Consider the following 23,678-nt stretch of genomic DNA (forward strand, 5'->3'; position numbering starts at 1 on the left):
TCCTGGCCTTCACTTGACACAGGCCGGATTGGCATACCACGTAGGAAATCTTATTGACAAATATGATAGTTATACCACAATAATATAGATTTCCAACATGAATGAATCTGAAATTCTGAATACAAAATCATTTTAACATGTGAATACATTTAAATAAAAGAAAAATACACTACTAACATTTCTACATTTTCTCAAAGCAAACAATAGCCGGTACATATACAAAGCACTTTCCTCAAGATGTGGTGGAAAAGATAACAAAGGAATACAGTCAACAATTTCTCGAGCAAACTTTTACTTCTACCTGATTGGTGCATCTAAAATGGAATCAGGGAACACGGAATATACTCATTCATTTCTCGGGCAACCCAGAGGAAGAAGAAAAAGAAACAAAAAACGCAAAAAATAATGTAACATAAAAATGTTAGTTAACTTCAGTGGTTCTATCCTTGCATAGCATATGCCACTCCTGTAGCACTGCTGCCTGAAGAGCATGATGCTCAGCTTCCTCAGCAGTTAACTTTGACAGCGTTGAAGGTCCCTTCTTTTTGTCATCATCCTCGCCATCTTTCTTTTCTTTCCTGTCATCATCTTCGCTCTCCTCATCATCAGATTTTGCAGTCTTTCGCGGTTGGGCCGCCTTCAACAATGCTAACCTTTCCATTGATATCCTAAGCCTCTCAGCAGCAGCAGCTTTCACTTCATCTTCAGGCAAATACTCCACGCCCCCATCTGTAAGATCATCCAACCAGCCCTGAAGATCTGATCCAATCTCCTTGGTGATAGATGAATCCGATGCTCGCACAACAAACTTGCACAGCATTGTTGTTGTCTCGTCACCCAAGTCGACATTTCTACTCACTTCACTGGCACCAAAAATCATCATGCCCAAGAAGCCACCGTGCCATGTTTTAGCAAAATAACACAACTATGCCAGCAAAAGAGAAACAGGATAAAAGTTGTCAGTAAAATTATACAATGAATGATGCAATGTCTAACAACTCAATGTACATAATCCCAATTGCACCCTTGCTTCATCCTATTTGTTGTTCTGTTACTTTGGGTATATATTTACGGTACCCATCGAAGTAGAAACACACTAGTAATACATGATACTAAGAGGACTATGTGATACTGAGGGATATTCAGGGAAGGCAAATAATGAACATGCTTTGAATATTCCAAATAGATGATGATGACAATGAGTGATGACAAATAAAAAATTCACACCTCAAACCCTGCTACTGTGCGGATAATATGAGAACAAACTTTGTGGAATGGCTTGGAAGATAAGGATTTCAGTCCACTTAAGAAGGGAGAAGTGCCATACTGCTGGGCAGCAGTTGCCTTAAAGCCACTTCCTTCGTATGTATATGTACCGGTGTATTCTACGATAGCTGGCAAACTGGGCCACAGTCGGAAAAACTCAACAGGCGATATTTGATGGGGCAAAAGCATCTCAGTCAATGGAATTTTATAAGGAAGACATCTCAAAATCACAGGTTCGCCTAATTCAGGTCTCAAACTTCTCTTTTGTCTCATGATTTGAGGATCCTCTTCGGCATAGTCACCTTCATAGTCACCAACAGCACCACTACCATAGAAAGGGTAATACAAAACTTGAACCCACAGGGCACATCTTTCAAAATGGGAAACACCAACTGTGACACTGCACAGTACTGGATCCTGAATTGGGAACAATAAAATGAGGACCACAGATTAAGAAACTATAGCAAATAGAATATTAAAGAAATAAAGAAAACAAAGCTTGTAAAATTCAATTGTTAGATGCATTTATGTAGATGAACATCAAACTTGATCTATAGCAAAATTTACATAATGTCCTTCAAACTTTCTATCCCCAAATAAATGGGCAATACAGCAATAGTTTTTTGTTCATGATCAACATGCGCTTCTATATATAAAACTATGAATTGTGAGAAAGGATAGAAGGAAAGAACAACTGAAGCAAATATAATAAATCATTTTTAAAGAGAGAAATGCTAAACAATTACTTCTAGGACAGTAGCATTTCAAATGTTTATTATATGTTTATTCTTCACATTATTTTTTAAAATTTTCAGGATTATTCCATTTTTCACTTTTTGTAGAACCCAAGAAATGACACTTTGCTTTTATCAATTAAAAAAAAGAATCCTCCTAGCTTTTGCAAAAAGAAACCAGTAAATAAAACAAAACTTCATTTCAGGTTTTGGTTTCTACAACAATTAATCAAATTATTTAAAAAATAAAGTTGCATATAATATAATATTTAACAGAAAAGAACTTAAAGGAAAGCTCAAACATTTGGTCCAATATAGGTGCTTGGCATCTCAATGATTAGACTACAAAACTCAAACTGCTTGAATTGTGCTAAGAAAACCTATCATACGACCAGATAGTAGCATCATTGTCACCCTTTTCCTTGTTCAGTGTCCTTCTTTAAGGGTTTTGCTAACCAATGCCATTAGCCATTGGGACACTATGTATGGTTTCTAATTATGGAGAAAGTGTTGAAGCTTTCAATGCATTAGAAACAAATTGTTTCTTGGGTTTGTTCTTCGTTAAAAATTTTCTACCATATTTACCATGGAAACCTTAAATAAACTGGTTAGCAAAACCTATTATTTGAATGTCATGCATGCCTCTGTACTGTACTCGATCACATAATTTTGTCCAATACATCCTTCCATGCTGTATTATCCAATCAATTTTATAACATACATCTTAATGTCTTTATGTGTCCTTTTTATTAATCATGACAGTCAGCTGCACTGCAGGTAACAATTTATCACCTGAAGTTTTTTAGACCAACATTTTTTTTTCTGGGCAAATCCAACTAAAGCCAGCGCCTCAAGTTTGGAAAACAATTGTGGCCGGCCATGTTCTCATAAGTCCAAAAATTCAGGCAATTCAGAAGTGTGGTTGGACTAGCACAAAGGTCGAAGGATGTAAATCCTTTTAACAATAAAAATAGTTCAATCTCATCTAGCCTTGCCATTTGACACTTCAGCCTAAATCCAATACAAGCATGAGATACTCAAAGTAGAGATGTACCTATCTAAGCTTGCCAGACATGTAACAAAAGATGGAAAAGCAGCCAAGATGCAAATGCAAACTAGAAAAATATCAAACTGGAGTGAATATGCAATTTAGAGGAGAAGCAACCTGTGAAACAAGATTACGCAACTGCCGCACTGCTTGAGAAGAACCATCCATATAATATAATGCACCTGACAATCCCACACGTACATCCACCCGATTTAATTCAAGCTCAGTTAAGTTTAAGACCTGAAGCATTTCCATTGAGATGACAATGAGAAACACTTGGGGATTAGATCTTTTAAGGAAAAAATGAGAGCCAAAACCAAAAAACATTATTCTTCAATATAATTTAGAGGTGAAAGAAATAAGCATTTCTAACATGAAATAACGAGGAAGTATAGTTTAATTTTTCAGGTACTGGATAATGGTAGGCATAATTAACATCAGTATTTCTACCACGAAACCATTAATCCAAATTTAGGAACCTAATGAGATGTGATACTTAACATATTTATTAAAAAAAATTTGTATTGTACTGTTCACCAGAATAGTATCCACACTGAAGTAACTTTCTCACCAATATATCAAAAGATTAGCATTCACAAAATAACACCAAAGATAAACTCCGAAACTTTGCTTATATCATAGTGATACAAAACAGTATGTAAAATCAAATGTGCCGTGTAAAGTGAATCTTCGTTAAATATATTTAATTAATATACTAGCTTCAGATCAATTGATAACAACTGTCAAACCACTAATCCTTTTTCACAGGGAAACAATATGACCACTACTATGTACTCTATGCAAGTACATCTTATGATATACAGAGTATCTAACATTATACCTTAGAATATTAAGGAGTATTAGAGTTGATCTTTAGGATTCGGTTTTGGGAAAATTATTCTAAAGGACCGTTAGGAAGATTTAATTATTAAAAAGGACTTTTAGTACTAAAATTATCAAGAAGGACCAAATCTGTTTATAATATTTAAGAAGACGAATCAAATTTTTTTATAAGGAGATAAATATATCTTTAATTATTTTTTTATTTATTTTTTATAATCTTTATGTTCATAAATTTTATTTCTCTTAAAATTTTAGTAATTTTTATTAGAGACCTACTACACATACAAGTCTTTTTGACATACAAGTTTATACAAGTTAATCCTAATTGAATAAAATTCACTTTTATAATGCAAGGAAGGAGAGGAAGAGTTTTGAATTATATAGAACTTATTAATACACATACATAAAAAATTCTTAAACAATACAATATAAATAACTTGTATGGACTTGTATGTGTAAATGACTTGTATGTAGAGAATAATCCTTTTTATTAATTATTTATTTATTTTTTATTTCTGTGATTTTTACCTAACGAGAAAAAAAGACAAAAGATCATAAAAGTAAAAAATAAATAAATAAATAAATAATAAAAATTACTAAAATTTTAGAAAAAATAAAAATTGTTAATATAAAAATTATAAAAAATAAATAAATAAATAGTTAAGAATCAATATTTTAATAATTAAATCTCCCTAACGATCTTTTAAAGTAATTTTTTTTAAATTAATTAACTAATTAATCCCAAGTGAATATTCATACATATTATATAATGTTGAGAATCAAACAGCATATATTAAAGATTATAAAAAATAAATAAATAAATAGTTAAAAACATATTTATCTCCTTACAAAAAGATTTAGTTTTTCTTTTTAAATATTATAAAAAAATGTGATCCTTCTTAATAATTTTGGTATTAAAAGTCCTTTTTAATAATTAAATCTTTCTAACGGTCCTTTAGAATAATTTTCCCATTGGTTGGTTTTCATATTTCCTTGTATTTCATGGTTTTTACATTTGCATAGAATTAGAATTCTAGTGCTATTAGAAATAGAGTTTAGTGTTTTCTATTCTGTCTCAATACAATGCATCAAAACAATTATATCATGTGAAGCGATTATTTTTTGCTTTTCTTAATTGAGAAAGAAAGAAATAGATTGAAGCCTTATTAACCTAAAGAAATAAAATGAGGCTTTATTAACCTTTAAATGCAGAGTAATCCTCCCATCACTTGAATCTGTTAAATGATAACCTTCAACATAGCAGGGATCACTGCTTCCAGTCAAAGTAATTGCAGTTGGAGGAACCTTCAGTAAAGTAGAATCAAACCCTTTCGTGAGGAAAAGGGTTAATTCACTGGGGTCAGGTCTCCACACCTCTAAAATAGCCTTGTGAACCAATCCTTCCAACTTTCTATCTTGAGCAGCAGATGCTTCATAAAACTGAACAGTCAACTTGTGGTGGCTAAATGGGTAGTCACCTCTAGCAGCTGTAACACCTGCCCACCTGGAAAAACAACAAGACAATCAAACTAAGTCATCACAGCCGCACAATGAATTAAAATTTATTATTTAACAAAGAACATAAAAAATCAAAATGGTCATTAAATTCCAATATATTCTGAAATAGGAAGAAACTGGCAAGAATCTTTTCTAAAACCAATACCAATTACAATTAGAAAATTCCATGATTTTAAAAAGTTGGACTGATGGATTACTCAAACACTACAGTAACAATGACTGCAGATACAAAGGTAAACTTGAACAAAAATTCACACCTAGAATCTGGATGACTTGAAGCATATTTGATTTTTTGCAATATAAAACGGCATTGATGCTTGCTGACAGAATCAGCTGAAGCATGGCTCCTATACTCTTCAAGTTCTTTGGTAAGTAACTGCCCAGCCCTAGGATGGCGTGATCCCAACCGCTGAGCAGATATTAGAACTGCTTGTACATCTTGAATTCTATTGGTTGCTTCAGCAGTTGAATCAACATTGAATAGAACTTTGTGAATATTTGATATAATGACATTAAGAGGATCATCTGGATCATCTGCTAGGAGTGGATCCAGTCCCTCTATATCTATGTGCTCTGTAATAGCCCAAATAAGACGGGCCAATATTCTTGGGGTAGTCACCTGTTACATTCAAAACGTTAACCATCCAACTGTGGAAACCAGATTTATGCATGACTATAAAAGAGATCATGAAATTTCACGTGTTTCAAGGGGCTCAAGTCAGGTATAGTTGAAAAAGGTGTGTATTTTCTCAGTATTACCAGTTCCGCTAGGGAACCAATTTTTTCTTTTTCCTGCCAACAATCAACCAACATTTCTTTCCCTCTTCAAAATTTTGTTTTTCTCTCTACAAGAAAAAATGTGGTCTCAGCTTGGATTATTTCTGCTCAAGAAAAATAACTGAAGCATCATATCATACTAAACAATCCTATTAGTCGATACAAAAAAACAAAAACATTCACAACATCGTGTAACAGCAAAGCATATTATTAAATAAAGCCACAGAGATTCATTATTAGTTACTTACTGAATTATATTTCACCTACAAGAGAGTTCATGCTCTGATGCAAAAATTACATTATGGAAGACATTTTAAACCAAACATTTTTTCTGATGAAATTCATGAGAAAACAGAGTAAGAACTTATTATCATCAACTAGCAAATTCAGCATCAAGTTCAGGGGTAAAAGGACAGATATAAAAGAGAGGGATGAAAAGCTTTAGGGGAATTACACAGAGGAAAAATGGTGATTTGTTATTATCATCAGTCTTCTGTAAAATATTCTAATACCTGTAATAATCATCATTTGGATGGTATAAGCTACATGCATGCAATTGTCAAAATAAGGAATCTTTATAGATTCCGGTGCTGCTGAAGTTAAGGTATAAAATTTTAAGTACCTCGCGCAAGTCCTTCACAAGTTCACGTTGCAAGTTTTGCAATCTAGTCTCATTCAAAATTTGGTCTTGAGAAGCTCCATCTTTGACTCTTTTTACACCACCCCTTGTGTCATAAATGCAACATAACCTAACAAGCAACTTCAAGTAGCAGTCAATGGCATAGGTTCGGCCATCACAATCCCATTTAACACAAGGCCGACAAACTTCCACCACTTCTAAAGCAGGTTCCGTCCAATTTAATGCACCATAGCCAGTTCCATATGCCAAAGCTCCAATAACCCTGTTCTCCATTCCCGTGTTATTTTGTTCAGGCAAAGGCAGGGACAGCTGAAAGCAACTTTCCACTAGTGATGCAACTAACTCCTCCCTAAATATGCTTTTACTTGTAATACTGTTAAGATCGTCACTGACTCTGGCATCCTCAAAAAGAGAAGCAATATCAGTTCCAGCCAGAGGTTTCTGCCCTCTTCGGACACTTTCCTTGGCAAATAGGTCAACACAAAGAGCTGTTCTACATATACATGCCAAAGCATGCATCCGATCTGATTCTGCCCTCAAGTTTCTCACCATCAAAAGTAGCCTCTTGAACAATGACACCTACCAGCAGCCATTTATAGGTAATAAGCATTGCTATGTGAAGCACAACAAACTGTGACATCAAACATAGCTATATTTATATTATATAGTATAATGCAAGACAATATCCAAAACAAAGCACATTTTAAACACTAAAAATCATAAGATTAATATCAGGAACCATAAGCCTAGTATAGCCACGACAATACTTATATCAATTGTGACCAATATCACATTAACTAGTAAAATCATGAGGCTATTCACAATTCATAGGTAAAAATCCGTTAAGCCAAATCACATTAGATAATTAAAAGGGGCATCACCTGCATGTGAAGATCAAGGAGATGAAGATTGGTAACAACTGCCCTAACAATACTCTCTCTAGCAGAGGCAAACTCCTGCCTGTCCCACAGCGTTAGGATTGCGATAATAGACTGCGAGGCCCATTCTGTCTTCCCTCCAGGTACGTCAGCCAGATACAGCATATTGATCCCAACCTCGTAAATCAAAGCAGGCTCCAATGACGAAACCAAGAATGGTGCCAAGTGTGTAACGACATCCGAAACACCCACCAATTTCTCAGCATTGGAATCAATCTGATCGCTGCTGCCACCACTAGCCCCTCTGGAGGCCTTTGACAGCTTCCGAATAACCTCGACGCTGCCAGAAGCCACAGCCTTAACCGAATACACAATGGGGAGCACTGTGGACCTGAAATTCTCCACCGGAAGGATCAAGGACCTCGCCATGAGCGCCCTTCGTTTCTTCCAGACAAAATCAACCATGGAGGACACCCAAGTAGACCTGATCGCGAGGGAATTCTCGCTGTCAACAAGCTTGTCGCCAGCGAGGCGACTCATCCGCTTGGAGCTGAATTCGGAGAAGAGGCGGCCGACAGAGTCAAAGGCGACCTTGGAAACGACGTCAGCCCGGTCGAGCATGTTGGCGCCGATCCGGGTCCACCAGGCGGACACCCTGTCGAGGAGTCCAACGTTGTTTTCGCAGAGGATAACGAGGTCGTCGCGGGCGAGGACGCAGCCGAGGGTCTCTGTGACGGAGAATCGGAGATTGTCGCTTGGGGAATCGAAGCATTCGGAGATCTCCTTATTGCAATCGGCGATGAGGCGAGCGAGGCGGTAGGAAGGGATGGCGGCGAGGATAGAGACGGCGGCGGCGGTGACGTCAGGATCAGGGAAGCGGAAGTCGGCACGGATGCCGGAGCAGACGGTTTCCCAGAGGTCGGGAGTGAGGCGAGTGGAGCGGATGAGGTCGAAGGCGAGCTTCTTGCAGACGGCGGAGGCAGGGGCGGCAACGATCTCCTCGACTGCGGTCTTTGCTATGACGGCGATGTCACGGCCGGCGGCGGACTGCTGGAGAGCCTGGAGGAGGGCTCCGGACTGGCGGAGGGCGTCGTTGGAGCGGAGGTCCGCCTGGATCTGCGCGAACAGGATGTCCATGGCCGCTGGACGGTTGAGAAATTGAGGGGCTCAGATCCAAAGATGAAATTGGGCAGTGTTGGAGTTTAGGGTTAGGGAGTGAAATGGAATATCATTTTCTCTGTGAGAATCGGGAGTAAGAAGGTTGTGAGATTCTCTGGAAGTAGAAGGTGAAAGGAGTTATGTAAAGGTTTGGTTGAGTTGGTAATAATAGTAATTGGTTAGTGTTGGAGTGTGAAGAGGCTCAAAAGAATTTGTTGAAGCTTGAATTCACCGTGTCGGACTGGAATTTGAACACAGAATCGGAGATGATCTCTGGGAAAGGGAGTGACCCGGGGTGGTGGACGTTGCAAACTGTATAGTTAAAGCTTGAAAGTGTGCTCACTGCTCAAAACTAACCATTTCTGTGTCCATTATTACTATTTTTTTTAGTTGGAGGGATAAATGTTTTTATAACAAATATTTAAAAAATATAGTCACCAAAAAAATATTTAAAAAACAAAAATGTTCTATGTTGAAGTGATTTCACTAACTAAATTTAATTAAGTGATTTATAGTCATGCGTCATTTATAACAGATTTTTAACGTTAATCTTTCTATTCGTTTCTCTTCAACGTAAATGTTTTTTTTTTCTTTGATTTCTCCATGTTTTCGTCTGATTATTATCTCTTTCTCTTTAAATTTTCATTTTCTTCTTTAATGTTTTTGTGTTTTTCTCGAATTTTATTCTCTTTCTCTTCAATTTTTTATCTGCATTTTTTTAAATCAAACCGTATAATTAAAATCGTTTTTGGTTTTACATGTTCTAAAATAATAAATAATTCAAATTTAAATCGGTTGAATAAGGGCGATTTGGATTGTTATTAATTTTATCTAGTTTTATTTTTCAACAATTTGAATTAAATGGAATGAAATGCAATCTAATGCAATTCAATAAAGTGATAATGAATAATTTCATTCTTCTTTGCTAAAATCAGTATTGTTTATAAATTTAAATTTGGATAAAATGCATGACTTTCTGAATTTATAGAATGCACAATTTTCGATTCATTTGTTATTATATAATGGTGTTGTTATAATCATATTTTGATTTATTTGCAGTACATGTGTCTTGTCGATGAACAATTTATTCCAAAGATTGGGATGACTTCCAAGACAAATTGAATAGAATTGAATGGAATCTAATACAATTAAATAAAGTGATCATGAATAATTTCGTTCTTCTTTACTAAAATCTGTGTTGTTTATGAATTTAAATTTGGATAGAATGCAAGAGTTTCTGGATTTATGTGATGCACAATTTTCAATTCACTTGTTATTATAGAGTGGTGTTGTTATAATCATATTTCATTTCATTTGAAGTCCAGGTGTGTTGTCGATGAATAATTTATCCCAAAAATTGGGATGACTTTTCAAGACACCTGATGAAAATGAGGGTTAATTCCTGATTTGTATTATGTTTTATTGAATAGTCATTTTTTAGTTTTTTAATTCAGTTTTTGCAATTGTATTGTGGTAGTTTAGTTGTTTATTAGAATAAATTTCGATTCATTTATATTTTTGCTATTGTTAAGGTTTAATAAATACATTCAATTTATTGAGTGTGAATCTAGATTCATTCAAATTAATGTGATCTTAATATAGTCTAGACATTTTCAATAAATAAATTAAAAAGAACTTTTTTAAAAAATTCGAATATATATATATATATATATATATATATATATATATCATAGTAAGAAAACTGTTCTTTCAAAGGTTGAGTGTTATAGAGATCTGATGGTTGCAATAATGTGAATTTATTATTAGTAGTAATTAAAGAGTTCTTAGAAGGTAATGATGATGATGATGCTTTTACAACCTGTGACATAGTCATAGGTCTTAATGATAATGGTTTTGCTGGTACAGGAGTAATAGGTAATTTTGTTTCTTTTATTTGGTAAAAGGTTGATCATAATCTTCACTGGAGGCTGGTTTTTGATCCATTCTTTCCCTGAAAAAATTCTCTAGTAAGAAAGTCAGGAAGTGAATTTAGTTCTCCTTTTATATGTTCAATAGTGAAATCGAAACATGATAGAATAGCTTGCCATCTTGCAAATATTTGTTTTGAAACCAGATTTTTGACATCATTTTCTAAAACATTTGGGGCTACTTTACAATCAGTTTTTATTAAAAATGTTTTGTTAAATAAATCTTCTTGAAATTTTGAAACACATAATACTATGGCAAGTATTTTTTTTTTTACTGTTGGGTAATTCTTTTGAGTTTGGTTCCAAATTCCTGAATGATATTTTACTATTTGTTCTTTTGAGCTATTAGGAGGTATTTGTTTAAGAATTCCTCCATGTCCTAATTCTGATGCATCCGTTTCTATAATTAATTTAGCCGATGGATCTAGTATACTTTTACAAGGTATTTCTTTTATTGCATTTTTTATCTTTATTATTATAGAAGTCATTTCTTTTGTCCATGGAGGTGGATTTTTCCTTAATCTCTTATAAAGAGGCTCGCATGTGACTCTTATTCCAGGTAGAAATTCTGCTACATAATTTAAACATCCCAAAAATCTTTGGAGTTATTTTTTGTTAGTTATTTCATTTGGAAATTTATTTGCAAATTCAATAGCTCTTTTAATAGGTACTATAGTTCCTTGATAAATTTCATATCCTAAAAACCTTACTCTAGTTGTGAAATTTTTCATTTTCTTTTCTGATAAAACTAATCCTTATTCTTTTATAATATCCATAAATTTTTCTAGATGATATATATGCTGCTTTATTCCTTTTGAGTATACTAATATGTCATCAAGATATACTATGGTAAATTCTATATGCAGGTAAAATATATTATTCATTATTTCTTGGAATTCGCTTGGAGCATTTTTTAATCCTTGAGGCATTACATTCTATTCATAATGTCTAAAGGGTACTATAAAAGCTGTTTTATATCTATCTTCCTCTTTTACTGCAATCTGATAATATCCTGATTTTAAATCAAATTTTGAAAAGATATTTGCTTTATTTAATCTTTTAATTAAATCACTTTTATTTAGTAAGGGATACCTAATCCATTTTAATACCTTGTTTAGAGGTTTATAATTGATAACTAACCTTAGAGCACCTCTTTCTATTTCAGATGCTTTCATCACATAGAAGCCTGTACAGCTCCAGGGTGATTTTGAAAGTCTTATTAGTCCCTTATCTAAATATTCTTGTATTTCTTTTTTACAATATTATAGATATTTTTTGTTCATATGTATTGATTTTGCCTTGGTTGGTATATTTTTTTCATTAAACCCATCTTCATATGGTAAAGATATTTCATGTAATTTTCTATGCTGAAAAGCTGTGGGGTTTAGACTACATAATTCTTTCTTAATTTTTTCTTCAATTGCTTTTATTTTATCTTGTATTTTTGGAGTTTGTAATTGTTCTTATATTCTTTTATGTGTAACTTCCTGATTTAAATAGTTAATTTGTCTTATCTTTCTTTCTATAATATTAATTTGGAGTGATAGGTCTTGTAAAATTTTCTCTTGACTCAAACAATTAATTTATTTTGCTTCTGCTTCCATACCACTAACTTGTATAGATAGGTGTTGTAACATATTGAGCTCATGTTGTTTTGGTCTAGTGAGAAATTCAAAATGAACAAGATGATTGGGGATTCGTGTACAAATTATTCCATCAATGTCAACATTAAAGGGTTATAATAATAAAGTAAAAGGATTTCCTAATATAACTTGATGATATATGTCTTGCCAAAAAGAATGTAGTAGCAAAGCATACTCTATTTTTACAAATTTTTGCTTTAGATAACTTATAGTCTATAGTCATTTTATCATTTTCTGCCATTAGGACTCTTTCTATAATTTTTTCATAATATTTTGTAGGTATTAATCCTTCTTGTATACAATTGACATCAGCTCCTGAATCTACCATAGCTATAAAATCAAATTTTTCTTTTCCCACTATTAAGGTTATCATAGTGAACCATTTTTGGCTTACTAATAAAGTTAGTATATTTATGTAATTTTCTGTACCCAGGTTAATATAATTCTCAGGAATTGTTATGTTACTAATCTCCTCTGTTTTTCTAACATTATTTTTCAAAGTTTGTTCTTGGATTTTTATTATATTTTTTCCTTCTATTTTTAGTAATCTATAGTCCATATTGATATTTTGTTGCTTTAATTCTAAAATTTCTCTTTTTAACTTTTTTATCTCCTCTTTGAGAGAATTAAGAGAAACTTCTTCTTGTGGGTTTTTAAAACGATTATAAATTTCTTTTATTTCTATCGGTCTTATTTCTTACTTACTTTCTTCTTCTTTTTTAACTAATTCAGCTAATTGCCTTATGAACTCATCTCTTAATAGAGTGTCTTCTAACTTGTCTATTATTTTGACCAGTGTAGAGGTTTGTTCTCTAATTAAAACATTTACAATTTTTTCACAATTTCTACAGTTACATAATCATATTCCTAAAAAATTATTCTGTTCCTCTTTTCCACTATTTCCTTATGAGCTTTCTTCTTCTGACATAAGGTCTAATTGTTGTATAAAATAATCTCCAGTTTCAGAAGAATCCTCATAAATTAATTCTTCTTCTGATTCTGAATTGATTAATATTGCTGTTAAAGCATGTTTAATCTCTTTATTTTCTATTTTATTTATCTTCTGTTCTGTCGTACACTTATTAGCATAATGTCCTTATTTTTTACATTTCCAACATGTTACTTGTTTTTTCTTATTAGAAGATTTAGGGTTTTCTTTAGGAGTTTTATGGAATTTTTTATAATATTTCTGTTCATAATAAAGGAGTTTGTCTATATTATATTTAGGTTTTTTATAAAATTTTTTTTTTTAATTTTATGCTGTTCACTAGGTGCTTTTTCAAGAGTTATTCCATATTGATAACAGAAAGTGCCAAGCTCTCTTTTTTCCGTGATACTTTCTTGTTTTATTTTCTACTGTATCTTGGTATCTGTGCATACTTCTATACCTGTTTACACTATTATATTATGCAATTGTCCAAAGGTTAATGAGTTATAGGGAATCTGGGTCCCAAACTGTGTTTGTAGTTTTTGTAATACTTTTTCAGAGAATAACTTTGGTAAAGCTGCTACGAATCTTTCTTTCCAGAAAGATGTATGTACATCATCTCTTATCATAACTTTTGACATAAAGACATCTTTATACCATCTATAATCAGACATGGTTGGACATCTTAAATTCATTAATTGAGTTCCTATCCTATCTTTAAAAGTACTTGGATCTCCTACAAAGTTCTTAATAATGGTATATATTAATGTGGATGTAGCATCTGGTGACTGATCTTCTTGTTTAATACTATTAATAATTAATTCTTTTTCTTGGATGTTGAGAAAATTATCCCACCAACTTTTTAATTGTCCTGTAAATCCTTGAGTTATCATAATTGCTGTTTCTTTATCGGAGGCTTTTTTCATTTTATAGGCAGTTGCAGCCATAGTCATATTACACATTTAATCTAAGATGGTTTGTTTACTTAATCCATCTATGTTCCATTCTACTAAGTCTGATCCTATGAAGCTATGTTGCACTAATTGTGTTCGCTCTTCAAGGCCTACATCTACTGGTGATGGTCTAGAATAATAATTTATTGTTTTAGGATAATCTCTTTTATGTGATATTTTATTTAGTTCTAATTCTTCTTCCTTTTGCAATGTATTAATTGTCAATTTTTCTAAACTAATACTTCTAAGTTTTTCTTTTAGTTCTTCAACTTTTGCTTCTACTTTAGATTTTAAACTAATATTATCTAAACTTTGTAACTTATATATAGGTTTTTCTATGGATTTTTCTACCTTAATGACTTTTTTCCATATTTTTCATTCTTCCTAATTGATTTTTCATTATATCTAACATGGTATTAGTAAAGTTTAATTGTTGATGTAATTTCTTAATATCTCTTTTTTCTATATTTTCTTCTGCATTGCTATCTTTATAGGATGTTGCTTCAACTTCTAGGTCTTTTTCAATTGGTATTTTGATAGTTTCTTTAGGAGGATATTCAGATTCTATTACTGATCCTGAGCTTGTTTTCCAAACAACAGTTGATTTTGTTAAAGGACATATTTTCTTATCGGGTTTAGAGTAATAATTAACATACCAATCAAAAAAGTATAAACTAATTCTATTTTCTTTCATAAAATCATAGAATAGTTCTCTTAGTCTAATAACTTCATTTTCTGAATGGTTGGTAAAATACCAATCTCTTAATAGTTTATTATAATCAGCATTAAAATCTTGTCTTATCCATTCTTTATCAATCTCAAATGGTTCTTCTTTAATAATTACTGATAAAACTTGTGATTCTATTGGATCAAATTCTGAAGGTAATTTGTATACAACAGTGGCTATATGTGGCCTTCTGTTGTCAATTCCTAAAATATTATTCATATTTCCTATTGATGAGTTATCTATAAAATTTCTATAACTAATAGTTTCAACATTATCAGAAATTCTTAATGATTGGGATCTATTTATCCTAATTCTAATATCTGGTCCTTCTCTTATTATTTCTCTTATTCTAGTATTTTGTATTTGTGGTTCTTCAATACCATCAGGTATTACCCATTCTTCAGACATTCTACTTTTTAATTCTTCATGTCTTAACCTTCTAAGGGTTTGTATATTAGATCTTTTTAGATTTGCATGCATAATTATTGTTTCTTCTTTTGAGGATTGTCTTAATACTTTAAAGTCATAATTAACCTTAGTAATTTTATAATATATTCTATAGATTATTTCGAATGGATCATATTTCTCATTTATAATTGTCTCATCAGATCTTACTTGCAGTTTTAAGGCTTGCCATGTGTATTCATTTTTTAAATTCATAGCATAATTTGGGTAACAATTAAATAAAACTGGTCCATCATGACAGTTACTTTCTAATATTCCTATTAATGAATCACTGAAATTTTAGAATCTGGTATCTCTTAAGGTTAATAATGTAGGCAAATTAATTCCTATTCTAAAATTAGGTTTTATGGCTACTTGTATTAATCCTATATGGATGAAGTTATATCCTTTACTGCTATGTTCTTTCAACTTATCCTCTTCTAAGATGGTAATAATCTTATTACTACTTGTACCTGGTTTGCAATATTCTAACTTATGAATTTCATAATTCATTCCTTCCCAGAAGTTTCTCTTTTTATATACTTTATCTTTATCTATTATAGGTATATTCCAATTATGAAAATTTTCTTCTAACTTAGCTATTTCTAATTCATTTTTAGTTCCAGAGGTGGATGCTTCATCATTATCTGTTCTTATTACTAAAGAATTATTTTTTCCTAGATTTAAACTACTCATCGTTCTCAACAAACTAGCTATTTTATGGTTAGAACTTTGTGAGTTACGGAACCACCCTCGTTAACCAACGGATTCACTGTCTAAGTTAGGACTTACAACTGGGACTACGATCTGGGCTGACCAACGTATTAACATTTCTCACTGCTACTTCAAAGTTTTGACTATAAAACTTTAGTTTACAGAATAAATTTGTAGTAAAATAAAAAAAAAATAATACTTTACTTTATAAATGTTATCAGATACCTTCAAAAAAAAAAAAAAATATATATATATATATATGTTAACACTTAAAAAGAGTCAAAGAAGTGTTTGCCTTTTTATAATTCTTTACAAAATACTATTTAAGAATGTCAACAAAAATTTATTACAATTTAAAAGATTGAACCTATTTATTTTTAATATCCCCAAATAATAATTTAAAGAAAAGACTTGAGAGAACACTAGATGGCTTTGAGATTTTTATGCTTTCAGATCCTTTAATAATTTTTTCTCTCAATCTATTTATCTAGTCCAAGAGAATAATTGAACCATATTCATGCCTAAAAGCATCAATTTATTCCTACAATTAAAAAAAATTTATTAATATGTATTAATTTAGAAGTAGAAGATCAACTATGTTTAATGATACTTACCTATAAAAAATAAAAAATTTAGTCAATAATTAATAGCAGTATCAAGTGAATCTCAATTAATTCATAAATGAATCAAAATTAGTTCAGATTTAAACAAGTAGTAGAAAAGACTCAATAATCAACAAAAACACATTGAATTTATTTTTGGATCAAAATGAACCTCAAATAAACTAATAAATGAAATGAAATTATTTAATGATGGCACCAGAGAAATTTAAGAAATAAAAAGTTTGGTTAATACTTAACAGCAGCATCAAGTGAATCTCAGTTAATTCACAAATGAACCGAAATTAGTTCAGATTTGAACAAGTAGTAAAAAAGACTCAATCATCAACAAAAACACATTGAATTCATTTCTGGATCCAAATTAGAGATGTCAATGGGGCAGGGCGAGGGCGAGCGATGCCTCCCTGCTCCTCATCCCCGCCCTCAGATTTGCTCCCTATCCCCGCCCCATTCTCCGCCGTGGGAGAATATTGCTCCCCATCTACATAATAGTTCTAACTAATTATTAATTTCCATATGAATAGAGCTGCAAGTATCTATCTTATACAAAAACTGCAAGATTTTATACAAATAGTCTAAATGACACGATGATGACTTCTTTCGAAATAACGCAATGGGGGGACGCAACGACGAGCCAAAGAAAAAAGCAATGGACGAGGTAGGAGACACGGCAACAGAGAAGATAATGGAGACGACGGTAGAGTTACGAAAAGAAACGCCGCAAATAGAAATTACGACGCGGTAAGGGTGATGGCATGGTGAGGTGTGACGGTGCGGTGAGAAGGGTGACGAGGGGATGGCTGCAGAGAGGTTGGATGGAGTATGGATAGCCTTAGGGATCTCTGAATTGAAGAAGGGTTATGCAAATAAAGATTAGGAGTTTTGGATTTCTATTTATATGTGTGTGTGAGAAATGGCTAAAAAACATATATGAGAAATAAACTATTAAGGATAATTCAAGGAATTAATAAATTTCGGGGAATAGCAAAGACGGGGCGGGGATCCCCGCTAGGGTCCCCGCACCTGCTTCCGGAAAATTTTGTCCCCCATCCCCATCCCCGCGGAGAAAATTTTCCACAATCAGATCCCCATTCGGGGCAGTCCCCGCAGGGATCCCCGCGTCTCGGAAAATTTTGCCATCCCTAATCCAAATGAACATCAAATAATCTAAGAAATGAACTGAAATTATTTAATAGTGGCACCAGAGAAAAATAAGGAATAAAATTTAGTTAATACTTAAATAGCATCAAGTGAACCTTAGTTAATTCAGAAATGAACCGAAAAGTTCAGATTTGAACAAGTAGTCAAAAAGACTCGATAATCAACAAAAATTTATTGAATCCACTTCTGCATCCAAATGAACTTCAAATAAACTAAGAAATGAACCAAAATTATTTAATGATGGCACCAGAAAAAATTAAGGAATAAAAAATTTGGTCAATACTTAACAGTAGCATCCAGTGAACCTCAGTTAATTCACAAATGAACCGAAATTAGTTCAGATTAGAACAAATAGTCAAAAAGACTCAATCATCAACAAAACACACATTGAATTCATTTCTGGATCCAAATAAACCTCAAATAAACTAAAAAATAAACCAAAATTATTTAATGATGGCACTAGAAAAAATTAAGAAATAAAATTTGGTCAATACTTAATAATAGCATCGAGTAAATATCAGTTAATTCACAAATGAATCGAAATTATTTCAGATTTGAACAAGTAGTAAAAAAGGCTCAATCATCAAACATTTTTGCATCCAATTGAACCTTAAATAAACTAAGAAATGAACCGAAATTCTTTACGATGCCCTAGTTACAGAGAAAAACAAGAAAAAATTGAATAAGAGAAACTCGATCTACTAAATGAACGAACTCGATCTACTAAACCCTAAATCGAACTAGTAGAAATGCAAGAAATACAAAGGAGAAAACTGAACATAATGAACAAGTAATTTTGTCAGTACCTTGAGAAATCTTTGTTGTTCTTTTTCTGTGTTTTTTGTTGATGATCTCAAACGCAGAACCAAATTTTTCTGTAGTTTTCACAGAGAATTTGAAAATTTTTTGAGAGATTTTGAGAGAGATTTTAAATTTCTTTGTTGTAATTTTGAGTAGGAGATGTGAACGATTTTTTATATTCGAGCGCGAAACGAGAGATAACGTTTGTTTGGGATTTTTGGGCATGTGTTACACACTCTTTTAATGAGTGTTTTTTGTTGGTGTTGAGCCTACTTGATTGAACTTGGATGGCAATAAAACTTGAATGTGTAGCAAATTTATTTTAAAAAATATAAATTTTTAAATAAATTATAAAAATTTGTAGAATAAAATATAAAATTTTTGACTTATTTATCTTTTGTTTTTTTATAATAAATATAGAAATTTTGGAAGAAAGTATAACAAAAATAACCCATAAAAAATTTTGAGTTTTTATGTTTATTGAAATATACTTTTATATTTTTAATAAAATTTCTCTATTTAGATATATAACAAAAAATTGCAATTGAGAATTTTTATGTTTTCTATAATGAAATATTTGTATTATTCATTATTGAAATTTTTATGTTTTTAATATTTTTTTATTCTAAAGATAACATTTACAACAAAAGTTTAAAATAATACAGAAATTTTTTTAAAAAGCATATTTAGATGAAGTTATAGAATTTTTGTGTTTTCAAACTTTGATAAATTTTAAAGGTAAATTTTTTCTAACAAATGCCGTAAAAAAGTATAAATTTTTAAGAGAAACATTATAATTATAGATGAAAATACAAAAAATTTGTATTTTTTGTTTTATTATTTTTTTTCTCTTTCTTTTGTCCTATTTTTATTTTTTTATTTTTTTCATAAGAGATATGAAGAAGGAGAAAAGAGAAAAAAGAAAAAAGAAATTACAGAAAAAGAACAAGAATTAGAAGGGGAAGAAAAGCGTAACAAGAATTAAGAATGTAATGTATACAAAGTTACAAACAACTATACATACATATAGGGTATTCTTGGTTTGGATCGGTTTTGAGTCAAAAATTTATCTTATTCGAACACTAATTTTGTTTGCGGTGCAGTTTGGATTAGATGACCTTTAAAAAAAATTCGATCTGATCCGATACAATTTTAAGCGATTTGGTTTGGATTGGATTGGATTTGCGGTTTTGTAAATTAAAAAAATTAAATACATATAATAAGTATTAACATCAAATTTTAAATAATGAACAATAACATAACAAGTCTCAACAATATTTTTAAAAACCAACATAACATAACAATAAAAATAAAAGTATAGGTTAGTTAAAATAAATAAATAAATAACATTTTGAAAATAAAATATTTATTAAATAATAATAATAATGAATAATATAAAAATGTATAACAAATTGAACATATTATAAGAATAATTATAAATATAATAATAAAATATTAATATTATAGTACATTATGCAGTTTGGATTGGATTGGATCGGTTATGAAAAGTAAATTCGATCTGATCCAACGGTTTGTAAAAAATAAAATCCAATCAAATCCAAATTAGTGCCGTTTTAATCGATTTTCGGTTTGGATTGGATTGAATAAACGATTTAATTTAGATCAGTTTGAATTTGAACACCTCTACATAAATACATACATACATACAGAGAAAGTGAAACCCTAACAGGTAACACACTTTCCCTTATTGAATTACACATGCTTTGACGCACTCATTCTCCCCCAACTGCGCGCACACTGCTGCCTCAGTCCACAGCGGACACTGCCTCGCCCCTCATTTCCTCCCTCCCTCCGACCACCGTCACTCCGTTTCTCGGCGTCAGCCTCTTTCTCCCACCGTCTCCTCGTCAGTGCGTCTCGATCCCTGTTTTAGAGTCGCTTTAGTTGTTCAACACATGTCGTGAATTAGCTTTGCGGATTTTAAATTGTTTACTGTTTTCTCGTTTCAATGAGATTAACTTGTTTACACTTCTGAATCTGCAATCACTTGTGTTGCTCTCTTTAATGATTTGGTTATTATATGAAGTGACATTGTGGTTCTGATGGTGAATCTTTCGCAATTGTTGTGTCCTCAATTAATTATGGTTTTATTGGTTTTGGGTGAACAATTGAACTATTATTAGTTTTACTTCTATAGTAATGCTGAGAAAGATTTTCATGGATAGACAGAGAGCTGAATTTCATGGTGTTGCTTGTACTTTTGTGTTTACCTGTCTTATTTATTTTGTATTTGGGTATTAGGGCAAGTTTTCAATCATGGCATCATCGATAACCCGTGAGTGGGTGGGACTGAAAACATTTGCGCCGGCAACTCAGACAAAATTGGTTGAACTGTTGGGAAGACTAGAGGAGAAGGTTCAACTTTTTGCTTTCTGATGTCCAATTCACATATGCAAAGCATATGCAAGCATCATATTTATTTATTATTTGGTATATGAATGCCTTGTTTTGAAATTAGTTTCTTGTTTTACTCTATATGTTGGCATAGAATGTGGACAAGTTAACAATACTTGTTATGGGGAAAAGTGGTGTTGGAAAATCATCGACCGTGAATTCAATTATAGGAGAAAGAGCTGTTACTATTAATCCCTTTCAGGTACATGTTTCTTTCCTCCTAAGGATAGATGAGTTAATTTTTAATTGCTGACATCAAATGGGGTGCTCTTTTCTTGGTTTGGAAGTCGGAAGGACTAAGACCTGCAATGGTGTCACGCACAAGGACAGGATTTACAATAAACATCATTGACACTCCTGGTCTCATAGAAGGGGGATATATCAATGATCAGGCCTTGGAGATTATCAAACAGTATGTTATTGTTTGAAGCATGTTTCTGGATCATATTTCTTATCCCTTCTTTTCCTTGGATTGATCTTTGGTGTTTGGACTTATGATGCTTGCTTGTGTAGTTTCCTTCTGAACAAGACCATAGACATTCTGCTTTATGTGGACCGTTTGGATACCTATAGAGTGGATAGCCTTGATAAGCTGGTTGTCAGAGCTATTACTGATAGTTTTGGCAAAGAAATATGGAAGAGGGCTTTGATAGTTCTTACACATGCTCAGCTTTCACCCCCCGATGGAATACCTTATGATGAATTCGTTTCAAAAAGATCGGAGGCACTTCTAAAAGTTGTTCGCCAGGGTGCTCGATTGAGGAAAGATGACCCAGTGGTAAATGTTGCACATTTTCAACCTTAAAATGCACCAATTGTTTGCTTTCCCATTGGAATTTGTGTAAAAAATGAGCCCATAATGGTTATGGCTGTTACCTTTGGGTAAGGATGGGCCCAAGGTCATGTTCTGACATACTAGGGCCATCCTTTCTCTCGATATAAATTGTGTTCTGAAAATTGGCTCGTTGGGTAAAGACTGTATGCTTAGGATCCATTGGAACTCTTTGAAAATCTATTTTGTAAGCTATTCAATGTGGGCCCAAGTCTATGTTCCATTTGGTCTATCTTGTATTATAGTGTGGAACTCCATCATGTCATCATGTGAATCTTTTTCCGTTTTTCAATTGATTGACTATGTTGCCTTTCTCTTATCCCCCCCCCCCCCCCAAATCCATGCTTAACCATTTGCTATAGTTTTAATTATATTGCATGCAGAATCTTTATATATCTGGATGTTTAACATATGAGTTTCTTGTCTCCTCTCATAGGTTTCTAGCATTCACGTTGTTTTGGTTGAGAACAGTGGGAGATGTAACAAGAATGAAAGCGATGAGAAGGTTGGCACTTGTCATGTTCCCTTTAATTAATTGATCATTGTACCTTTCCCCTGTTTTTGGCTGAGTAGCTGACCTGTGGTATTTTTTTATGATAGATTCTTCCAAATGGGACAGCTTGGATTCCTAATCTGGTCGAAAAAATCACAGAAGTTACAACAAGGAGCAACAAGTCTATTTTTGTTGACAAGAAGTTGATTGAAGGGCCAAACCCTAATCAGAGGGGAAAGATCTTTATTCCCATCTTATTTGCACTTCAGGTAAGCCTTAAACATTGAAAGATATTTATTGTAGCTTGTCTGCTCTAGATTTTTCTTTCAGTGCAAACCATATGCTTCCGATGGCCATATACAAGAAGGGAAAAGTTTCCGTTCCTTTTGTTGAATATCTATTTATTTCAAGAGTTTTATAAACCCAAACAGATCCTTACTTGTATATTTGTTCACCTGTACACAGTATTTCTTTGTGATTAAACCTATTGAACGCGCAATCAAGAATGACGTTGCAAATGAGGCCAAGCCGTTGTGGGCAATTAGGGAAGCTAAACGCAGGTTCTAATTGGCAATTTTCATGGGATGGCACGTTCTAACTTTGTAGAGCATAGCTGGTATCAGTTGTTCTATATATATTATCTAGCTGAAGTAGGCACCCTTGTAATGCTGTGAGGCTCAGAATATTTTGTACACTCAAGATTTTGTATTTTGGTTTGCATTTTACACCTACCCGTTTTTACTCTATTCATTCCAATTTATAATAGTATGAGTAGCATGATACCTTAAAGGCTTAAAAAAGATTATGGTTGTAGCATGATGACAGAGATAACACAACACGTCCACACAATTTTGAACAAAATGATTTTGGAATAAGGGAAGAGATTGGAATATACTGCAATATCTTTCAGTAACACACATCAATATCACTCTGCAGCTAAGAACTTTTATATTTTCCTTAGTTGTGTTGTGGCAGAGGAATGAATTCCTTTAGCCCTCCTTCATGGCACAATTCAGAGGAGGGGTGGAAATAGAATAGAAAGATTAAAAGATTCCTCAGGACAGTGGGTTCAAGATAGAAATGAAATCATGAGGCTAGTTGAGGATCATTTTTCTGAGTTATTCTTATTCACAAAATCAGAAAAAAGGGAACATTGA

The 23,678-nt window shown here is 32.5% G+C and overlaps 2 protein-coding genes across 3 annotated transcripts; one reads left to right on the forward strand and one right to left on the reverse strand.

The window, feature by feature from the left end:
* Nucleotides 1-69: 69 nt before the first annotated feature.
* On the reverse strand, nt 70-9,243 carry TPLATE (ARM repeat superfamily protein). Its single transcript, XM_016306782.3, has 7 exons — nt 7,708-9,243; nt 6,809-7,405; nt 5,667-6,028; nt 5,092-5,395; nt 3,166-3,288; nt 1,228-1,683; nt 70-925 (listed from the first exon to the last, which is right to left on the reverse strand). The coding sequence occupies exons 1-7, from the start codon at nt 8,839-8,841 to the stop codon at nt 422-424; spliced, it is 3,480 nt and encodes a 1,159-aa protein (XP_016162268.1). The 5' UTR covers nt 8,842-9,243; the 3' UTR covers nt 70-421.
* Nucleotides 9,244-20,426: 11,183 nt separating this feature from the next.
* On the forward strand, nt 20,427-23,267 carry LOC148562862 (translocase of chloroplast 34-like). 2 transcript variants are annotated; one of them, XM_088492150.1, is made up of 8 exons: nt 20,427-20,652; nt 21,044-21,157; nt 21,291-21,398; nt 21,484-21,608; nt 21,710-21,974; nt 22,465-22,533; nt 22,629-22,790; nt 22,987-23,267. In XM_088492150.1, exons 2-8 carry the CDS (start codon nt 21,059-21,061, stop codon nt 23,086-23,088), a joined length of 930 nt encoding a protein of 309 aa, XP_088348276.1. In that variant the 5' UTR covers nt 20,427-20,652; nt 21,044-21,058; the 3' UTR covers nt 23,089-23,267. The 2 variants fall into 2 exon arrangements, with proteins under 2 accessions (XP_088348276.1, XP_088348277.1); XM_088492151.1 differs by having other exon boundaries at nt 20,456-20,648.
* The last annotated feature ends 411 nt before the right edge of the window (nt 23,268-23,678 follow it).

The sequence above is a fragment of the Arachis ipaensis genome, chromosome B6, assembly GCF_059453495.1.
Source record: "Arachis ipaensis isolate K30076 ecotype BB chromosome B6, ASM5945349v1, whole genome shotgun sequence".
NCBI lineage: Eukaryota > Viridiplantae > Streptophyta > Magnoliopsida > Fabales > Fabaceae > Arachis > Arachis ipaensis.